The sequence below is a fragment of the Drosophila miranda genome (assembly GCF_003369915.1).
Source record: "Drosophila miranda strain MSH22 chromosome Y unlocalized genomic scaffold, D.miranda_PacBio2.1 Contig_Y1_pilon, whole genome shotgun sequence".
Classification (NCBI taxonomy): Eukaryota; Metazoa; Arthropoda; class Insecta; order Diptera; family Drosophilidae; genus Drosophila; species Drosophila miranda.
The window spans coordinates 50,023,791-50,033,632 of NW_022881603.1; the positions used below are offsets into that span (position 1 = coordinate 50,023,791).

Consider the following 9,842-nt stretch of genomic DNA (forward strand, 5'->3'; position numbering starts at 1 on the left):
ACTAACTTTAGATTTTGAAAAACTAAAAATGATTAACTCACAAACAAGGACCGAACTCACTGCAGATCTGGTCAAACAATTGATAGCACTTCAAATTTCACAACTACAGGAGCAAATAGTAAATTTGAAACAACAAATAGAAACTAAATCCGATCAGGTATTAGATTATCAGGCAGAAACAATAGACGAGACAATAAAAGATGACACCACATTAAAGGTAATAGAATCCCTACCAATTTTCAATGGTGGATTGAACCAATAAGTAGGATGGAGGGAAGCTGCAGAAACTGCAGTGAAATTATATAAGAAAGGAAGTAAGCAATATTATATTGCCTTAACAATTTTAAGAAACAAAATAACAGGACCAGCACATGACGCACTGACCAACCACGGGACAGTTTTAAATTTTGATGCCATACTTTCACGACTTGACTTTGTTTACTGTGACAAGAGACCAATTTACATAATAGAACAGGAGATTTCAATAATAGATTTCTATAACGAGGTTAACAAGAAAATGACCTTGTTAATAAATAAGACAATAATGACTCACGGAAAGGACAGTGAAATCACAAAAGAATCAAATAAAAAAATTAGAGACAATGCCTTACGCATTTTTGTCACTGGCCTAAACGGCGGCATTGCAGAAATCCTATTTTCATTGAATCCCCCAGATTTACCGAATGCCTTGGCAAAGGTACAGGAATTGCAATCAAATAACATTCGGGCCCAATTGGCCTACCAATTCAGTGGCCCCAGAAATTCAGAGAATAATAATTACAATAAATTAAGATTCAACCAACGACAACCAAGGACTAATTGTTAACCATTCGACCAAAAAAGGGATTTTCAGAGGAATAACATGTCATGGGGACAACCCTATTTCTTGGGTAATAGAAAACAAAATCAGGCCCCAGAACCAATGGATGTAGACGCCTCATTCCAAATCCAGAACCGACAGAACAGCAATCAATTCAGGGAAAATAATAATAATAATAATAATAGATATTATCGGGAGAATACTAATGGTTATTATAGGAGAAATAATAACAATTATAACCAAGCTCAGCATTTTAGGGCAAACGTAGTACCGAATAATCAATCTAACGCAAATCAAGCGCAGAAACGTAAACCAAATGAAACGTCGGAACAACCGGCTAAAGCAATGCGGATAAATAACATTGAGGAGGACCATTTTTTAGATCAGCCCCCGAAGTAGGTCTGCCCTACTTAAAAAGAGTAGATAAAAAAATAAACAGAGAATTAAAAGTTTTGATAGATACGGGAGCAAATTCCTGTTATATAAAAAAGGGAGTTTACGAAAATAAAAAGAATTATCAATTTATAAGAAAGTTGCTACAGTAAATGGGTTTTCAATAATTAAATATTTCCATAATATAACTATTTTCAACACAAAACAAGTGTTTTACGAAATAGATGGAATGGAGGCAGATTTACTAATAGGATTTAACCTATTAAAGAAAATCGGAGCTGTTATTGATACAGGAAAGGGGACTTTAAGTTATAAAGACAATGAAGAGAAACTAATATATGACGAGGTCCTTTCTTTAAACAAATTAACCTTTATAGAAGGAAAAACCATCCTTCCATTGAAGGAATATATAATAAAAAAATATTTTGAAGAAGAGAAAGAAATGAAAAGTGATTCAGTAAAGGTAGAAGGAAGTTTATATAGCTTGGGATCAAAAAATCCTGAGCACGCCGACGAAGAATTATCCGTCAATAGTTTGGGATTCAAATATCCTGAACCCGCCGTCGTTGAATTATCCGACACTAAAAGTTTGAATAGTTTGGGATTAAAGAATCCTGAACACGCCGTCGTTGAATTATCCGACAATGAACAATTTAAAAGTTTGGGATGCAAAAATCCTGAACGCGCCGTCGTAGAAATATACGACATACAAAGTTATGCAAATTCTGAATTGAAAAAAATGAAATTGTATAACACAATAATCTACAAAGAGGACAATTTATAAATCTCAGAGAGAAAATGGTATCTATCATCGAAGAAGACCATGCCAATATAGATTTACAGTTACCGTTCAGAACGGATATAAAAGGAGAGATTAACACTCAACATGATAGACCGGTATATGGCAAACAGTATCCATACGCTTATTCGGTTAACGATTTCGTTAATAACGAAATAAGTAAAATGTTAGATGAAGGTATAATCAGACCTAGTAAAAGCCCATATAATTCACCGGTAATAGTAGTACCAAAGAAGGGAGTAAATGAGGACGGAACTCCTAAGCATAGACTAGTAATAGACTTTACTAGACTAATAGACTATAGGATTGACAAACGCTCCCAGGATTTTCCAAAGGGCAATGGACGATATACTTAGAGAACAAGTTGGGAAAACTTGTCACGTCTATATGGACGATATAATAATATTTTCAAAAACTATAGAACAACATTATAAAGATCTAATTCATATAATACAGATATTGCAAAACGCTAATATGAAAATTTCCCTAGAGAAGTCTAAATTCTTTCAATTGGAAACCAAATTTCTGGGATACATTGTTTCCCAAAATATCATTAAAACAGATCCAGACAAAATATCCACAATACAAAACTATCCAATTCCTAAAAATATCAGAGAGCTACGTAGCTTCTTAGGACTAACAGGGTATTACAGAAAATTTTTCCGAAATTGCCAAACCATTAACAAAATATCTGAGTGGAGTAAATGGGAAAGTTTCACGAAGTGCATCCAAGAAAACATTAATACAGCTGGATGAACCAGCAATTGGAGCATTTAATAATTTAAAGGACAGTTTAATAGCACATATTGAATTAGTACAACCAGATTACAATAAAAAATTCACATTAACCACAGATGCATCGGACATAGCAATAGGTGCAGTTTTGTCGCAAGATGGGAATCCCATAACATTTATTTCTAAAACTTTAAGTAAAACCGAGCAATTATATGCTACTAATAAAAAGGAATTATTAGCTATTGTATGGGCATTAAAAAATTTGCGAAATTATTTATACGGAGTGAGTGGAATTGAAATACATACAGATCACCAACCTTTGTCCTTTGCAATGTCGCAAAAAAATCCAAATGTTGAAACGTTGGTATTACTTCATTGAAAGTTTCACACCGAAAATCATTTATAAACCAGGCTCAACTAACGTAGTAGCGGACGCTTTATCTCGGATTCAAATAAATCATATGACAGATAGTGATGTCGACCAGACAGAATCGGAATCAGATATAAATACTCAGCATTCAGCAGAGAGTAGTTTTGAAAACGTCATTCAAGAGACTAGCAAGCCTCTAAACCAATTTAAACAGCAGCTTCTATTAGCGCAAGGGAGATTCACAGTTCATGAGTTAGTAAAAGTTTATGAAAATACCCGATGTTCGGGCCAGCCGCTGAAGTATAACCGTAACCTTAACATTATTATTGTATGAGCAGAGAGAGCCGCCTATGTTGTAAAACGTTGACGTTCTGCAGAGCTGCTGCGCTCTCCCGCTAAAGGGGCTCTCTGCCGCCGCCACTTCGGCAACTACTTTGATCTGCTGCCGCCACTTCGGCAATCACTTTGATCTAACGCCGTCGTCTATAGTTTGGTTCTATGCTAACCCCTCTGCGCATTGGTTGCATATCGATCTCGCATAAGGTTTATCTGGCAATAGCAAGCAATCGGCTTCCGCTAAGCCACCAAGATTAAATACGAATTATAAAGTTTAACCCGAAATCTCTTTTCATTTTTGAAACACATAGGTGCCAAAAAAGCTTGGCGTCTCAAACACCCGAAATATTATTGAATTTGATACGGTTGACAATCTGCTGATCATTTTAAAGGAATTTATTCAGCCTCACTTAACCATAGGAATACAATGCACTTCAGAAGATTTATACCTTATCCAAAATAAGCTAAACTAAAAGCTAAATAAGAAAACTTCATAAATAAATTTCTCTTCACCAGAAAGTTCCTCCAAGATGTAGTAAATTCAGAAGATAAAGCTATAATTATAGAAGAAACACATTGCAGAGCCCATAGAGGACTAGACGAAAATTACAAACAAATAACTAAGTTGTATTATTGGCCAAACCTGCACACAAAATTAAAAGAATATATAAAAAATTGTAAAAATTCCAATTGGGGAAGCTCCCATTCCAGCAAAAGAAGGAGACACTTGGACATATACTATGCCCAAAACCTAACATTCATAACTTGTATAGATTCTTATTCCAAATACTTGGTGGTCAAGGAAATTCAATGTAAATTAAACATTAAAAATAAGGTAATGGAAATTTTGCAACACTTTCCGTTAGCAACATCTTTAATGACTGACAACGAACCAAGCTTTACTTCAGCACAATTTAGATCATTCACACATAGAAGTAACTTAACTATTTATTATGCTGATCCCAGACACAGCACCTCAAATGGTCAGGTAGAAAGGGTACATTCCACACTAACAGAAATAGCGCGGTGCATCAAGGATGAACTAAATCTAACAGATTATTCAGAAATAATAATAAGGGCGGCACTGAAATATAACCTGACGATACATTCAACGACCAATCAAATGCCATATGACATATTGTATAACAAAATAGAACACAAGCATAATCCAATATTACTTAAGGAAGCTCAGACCAAAATGCTTAAGCTACATAACAAAGATAGAAGAGAAAAAGATTATAAAATAGAAGAAGTAGTTTATGAAAAGAAATTCGGGGAAAGAAATAAACTTCAATCCCGATACAAAAAGCAGGTAGTTAAGGAAAATCGACCGAATAAAATTATAATCAACAATAGAAACAGAATTATACATAAAGATAACATCAAATATTAAATATTTTTTTTTCCAGAAAATGTATGCGAATATACTAATACTGACTTTTGTTATATTGACGACTTCGGAAGTAATTGACTATACGCATAGTGACTATCTATTGCTCAAAGACGACAGAGACGTTTACACTTATGAAACATACGCTGAACTTTTCCATATTACTAATTTGAGTTTTTATAGAGAGATAATTGATAAAGAATCCAAATATGTCAACAAATCAATTAATTCAGACGATGAGTGGGAAATATCAATGGACTTAAGTCTATTAAAATTAATGATTTCAGAATTAGTTCCAAAACGGAATGAAAGGGGAATAAATGAATTAGGTACCATTTGGAAATGGATAGCAGGCAGCCCTGATCATGACGACTTTTTGAATTAACTGAAAATAATAATAAACAATTTGTAATAAATTGCAAATTTTTCAAAGAAATTGAATTTCTATCAAATTCATTAAAAAATGTCATCTTCAATGAAGAAACGATATTGAGAAAGCATCGTTTAAGATTAATAACTTTTGACCTACTAAATTTAGTTGATACCATAACCCTCTTAAAAGTAAACATTTTCAATACAAAAATTTTAAATAAAAACGAAGTAGAGGACATTTATAAGCATGAAAAACATCCTGTTGAACTGTCTGATCTGCTGGACATTGCAACGGTTAAAATAATTCGAAATGCTGATTTAATAATCATTTACATAAAATATCCTCAAATTAAAGATATTTGCAAGTTTTACCATGCAAGAGCCATCTCACAAAATGATGGAATGTTAGTTATAAGTGAAAAAGTTTGTGAATGTAAGGAGTAATACTATTTAATGAATCATTTTAAAAGTGAAACTTTTAACAATCACGCACAAATAAATTTAAAGAAGACCTGTTTCACCAATTTACTTAATGGCTTTAAAGCCAACTGCACTAAAAAAAGGGAAAAAAACAAAGAAATAGACATCATTCAGGATGGTGCCATATTAGTTTCAGGCAAAAATATCGTAGACAATACTACTTTGTTAGGTTCGTATCTCCTTATATTCAACAGCACAATTTTAATAAATAATATAACCCACATAAATGATAAGGGTAAAATTCTAAGATATATATCGCATCATAGATATAGCGATTTTGAATTAGTTGATTATATACAATCGAATGATAAGCAATTTTCTTTTGATAATGTTAATATTTTAAATCCCCTTATAACATTAGGTAATACGGCCTTACCATTAACAACATTATTTTTAATCATTTTGATATTGATAATGTTATTTTACTTCGGCTATAAACTAATCAAATTTGTACTTATTAAATCAATAAGAATACCGTCAGAAGAAATAGTGGAAAGCAGCATTCAAATCTGTCAGAAGAAATTAGAGCTCTATCAGAACTTCAAAATGTATCGGGACGAAACATTTAAGAATGGGTTGAGTTAACGTACCCAATTCTATTGAGCTCTTATACGAGTTGTAAACAATCTTTGGCTTTCTAAAACGAAAACAATTTCAATCTTGGGCCTCCGCCTAATTGATTTCTAACATGTACAATCTCAATGGCTCCCGCCACAATCCCAATCTTTGACACTCGCCTAAATGGAAAAATAATCTTTGCCCACACCTGGCTTCTGATAAACAATCTCACACACGATACTCCAATACTCGGGATGGCGAAATCAATCGGGATGTTTTTAGAAAAATTATTACCGAAAGGGATTGACGATGCAAAGATCAAGGTTCAATGCAGTCTTGATCCAGAAGACAAACCGAAAAGTCGAGATTAAGATCGCGAAAACCCTTTGTCCGGAATCCTTTGTAACCCTCAACTTAAGTCCATATCTGTAAATTTAGAATTAAATAAAAACTTTTTAAAAACGCAATCCACTGCTGTAGTTTTTTAATTTGCATGCATATGAGTTGGGTGTGTGTGTTTTATTACGCAATTATTGCATCATCCATTTACACACATGCACTCATACATGGTCATAAATGGAGTAGCCAGATCAATGGATTTACTTCCAACATTATAAAACGTTAAAAATTACTTAAAATCAGCACTTTCAGAGGAGTGGGCGAAAAATGACCTGAAAATTGGTCGACTCGATGAAAAATACTTTCAACTTATATAAACAATAAACAATAAAGAGAGCTTTTAGACTGCAGATCGTATTAATAATATAGTCAGAATGATAAAAGCAATCTTATTCTTTCTCGCTCTGTCTCTCACTGACACACACATTTCATGGTCGGCTTTGCCTATCGCAAAAAGTGAGCGCCTAGACGCCCGACAACATGTTGGGACACGTTTTCTGTCTCTCCCGAACGCAGACATTGTCGCTCAATGTAGCCATACTGACTACATATGAATCGGGTATAAATGTAGAGTTGCGGTCGCAGCAGCAACTCAAAAAGTTCCCCCTCGTTCTTATTGTCCTTAATACAGAAACTAAACACGTCCTTGATACCCTGCAGGTAGCCATCTTTTTGGGAAAGCCAATCATCACCGATCGTGGTGACCCTTTCTAAGTAAGATGAAAAGTATTGTAAATCGGATTATTTTGTCAATGCTTTTGCCTTCCAATGAAAATGAAACACGATGGGACGACCAAAAATTACCCATCCAGTGGAACATCAACACTATGGTAAATATTACCACTAAATGTATTGTATTGTATGGCTATGAGCCACAAGATTTGAGGATATCTAACAAATTGACGAGCGTGATACAAGGTCAAGATCCGAAAATGATGAGCGCCGTTTTTGAAACGAGAGTGAGTTGGGAGAATGAATGAGATGAGTATTATTAAATTTATCGCAAGAAACGCTGCTGAACAATGTAAATCTTAATTTTATGTATATAATTTAGCTAAAAACAACATCGGTAGTAACGGAAGACTAAACAGGTTATCTTCACCGGCCGCATTCACTATCGCTCTATGGAGGAAGTAGACAACGATTGAGAGAAGCAACCTGATTTTTTAAATGCTGTATATCTTACAATTTCACTGACGCTCTCCGGATGACGCTGCCTGTGGGTTATGCCCAGAATTTGGTTAACAGTCAGGGCTTCCAGTGAAAGGCAGTCCGTGTCCCAAATGTTCCGGTGATAGGCATTCTGTAGGAGCTTTATGATTGCACATAAGTCCTTGCGCAGATTTCGGTTTTCGTCCAACGTCTGCTGTTGCTCCCCACTGACCGACTGAACGCGGTCCATGATCTTGCCGTATGCCTCCCCTTTAATTGCCGACAAGTTGGTGAACATGACGCTGTTGACATTTAGTAGGACGTCCACCCACTCTTGAAAAGTGATCAGGCGCAGCTGGAGTGGGAGGCAATCCAACAAAGATTGGGGTTAGGTATTGAGTGGTAGCCTCTGGGTGGATTGTGTCCTTAAATCTACGCTCGGAAAATTGAGGCCGTCGATCTCGTCCAGCCGTTTTAGGAATGTCTTGTTCAGCTGCAGATTCATCTGAGCGCTCATGTCATGTGCCTCAGGCAGTTGGTCCACCAAACGGTGAAAGTACTCCGTAGCTATGGGCTCAGTGCGAGCATTGCACCTGGAGTGGTCTTGGTTGCTGTAGTTCGTGAAGACACCGGATTGATTTTCGACATTCCCTGTGTCCTGCTGTAGAGCCTTTTGGCTTTGCTGATCCTTCAGCGCCAGCTGCACCTGTACCGCCTGCTGAGACGTCTGCTGCCCCGAGATCGTGGGAGTATCCGGATTGGACAGCCCCATAGAGTTTGAGTCCAAGACGAGTCCTCGTCTGTCGCTCATGTTTCGACGATTATTGCTCCGATTTCCTCGTCCGCATCGACTATTATTCAAAGTTTTATGTTCAAGTCAAGTTTTACTCTCCGGAGAAGTGTACGTGTACCCGGTTTTACAGTTTTGAGATCAGACGTTCACTTCGTAATGGGAATTTCAAGGCACTGGTGATGGGCGTAGCAGTAGCAGTTTTCATGTCTACGAGCACTCGACTCGACGCTAAACAAAACGAAAACCTCTGCTCTGAAGAACTCACATGTTTTTAGTGCTTTTGTGTGCTTAGACATAATATAAAAGCTTCGCTCATACCGTATTTGAATCCCGTGGTGACCCTCACAGGCTCACAGGAAGAAACACATACTGCTAGTCTCCCTACACCCCGGACTTGGCACTTACCATTGTCCCACTTGTTCTTGCCCTGAGTTTCTTTGCATGCTCAGTGGCATGCTCAATAACTATTGAAAAATTCAAACACAAGGCACGCAGCCTCTTGTACAATACATCGCACACCAACACATCTAATGTTTGAGACTTCTCTTTGGTAAACTGAGACTCCTCTGAGACGTTTTAGTAAATGCACTTAATTTGTTTATTTAAATTCAATTTATCTTTTTTAATTATTCGTTTCGTCACAGCAATACAAAATCAAGAAGTTAAACGACGCACAATGGCGAGTTAGACGAAAAGAGGTGGCAAAAGTCGAAGATTTGTGTGCCGCTTAGGACACAAATACAAAAACGGCTATCACAGTTTTTAAATCCCTTCAAAATCATATTGTGACCGTTTTTCGTGCGAGGTTGTGGCAGGTAAATCGTAGCTGTCTTTGTGACCAGGTTTTGCATGCAAGAATTATATGTAAGGAGTTTATTTTAGAACTTACATATACAATTCCACGAGAGTGGAAGAAAAATTCTTAGACAAACTATCACTGAAGGTTGACTGCCCAAACAAGGATTTGGAATCACAAACGATGGAATCTCATCACGGGCAATTTTTGAGAAAAACCAATTTACTGCAGACATAATTGGGATGGATAAAGACATTATCAAAAGAATGGGTGTAATTTAGAATATTTAAAACTGCAAAGAAAAAATAAATACCCGCAATATTGTAACGAACCTAAAAGGGCTGGCTACAACGCCCTTCCCAACTTGCAATAATACTATAGATCAACCTACCATCCGAGCAGCCACATAGCCACAATCAAGAAAACAATATCATTCTTTCTGGCTTCGT

The 9,842-nt window shown here is 36.2% G+C and overlaps 1 protein-coding gene and 1 long non-coding RNA gene across 4 annotated transcripts; one reads left to right on the plus strand and one right to left on the minus strand.

Moving 5' to 3' along the window:
- Positions 1 to 7,622: 7,622 nt before the first annotated feature.
- On the minus strand, positions 7,623 to 8,739 carry LOC117192103. 2 transcript variants are annotated; one of them, XR_004474204.1, is made up of 2 exons: positions 7,839 to 8,739; positions 7,623 to 7,774 (listed from the first exon to the last, which is right to left on the minus strand). XR_004474204.1 is itself a non-coding variant. In XM_033396803.1 (2 exons), the coding sequence occupies exons 1-2, from the start codon at positions 8,100 to 8,102 to the stop codon at positions 7,751 to 7,753; spliced, it is 288 nt and encodes a 95-aa protein (XP_033252694.1). In that variant the 5' UTR covers positions 8,103 to 8,733; the 3' UTR covers positions 7,624 to 7,750. The 2 variants fall into 2 exon arrangements, 1 of the variants encoding a protein (XP_033252694.1); XM_033396803.1 differs by having other exon boundaries at positions 7,624 to 7,774; positions 7,839 to 8,733.
- A 23-nt stretch (positions 8,740 to 8,762) lies between these two features.
- LOC117192104 lies at positions 8,763 to 9,576 on the plus strand. 2 transcript variants are annotated; one of them, XR_004474205.1, is made up of 3 exons: positions 8,763 to 9,176; positions 9,242 to 9,412; positions 9,480 to 9,576. It is a non-coding gene; the product is annotated as an uncharacterized LOC117192104 (long non-coding RNA). The 2 variants fall into 2 exon arrangements; XR_004474206.1 differs by having other exon boundaries at positions 8,764 to 9,147.
- Positions 9,577 to 9,842: the final 266 nt, after the last annotated feature.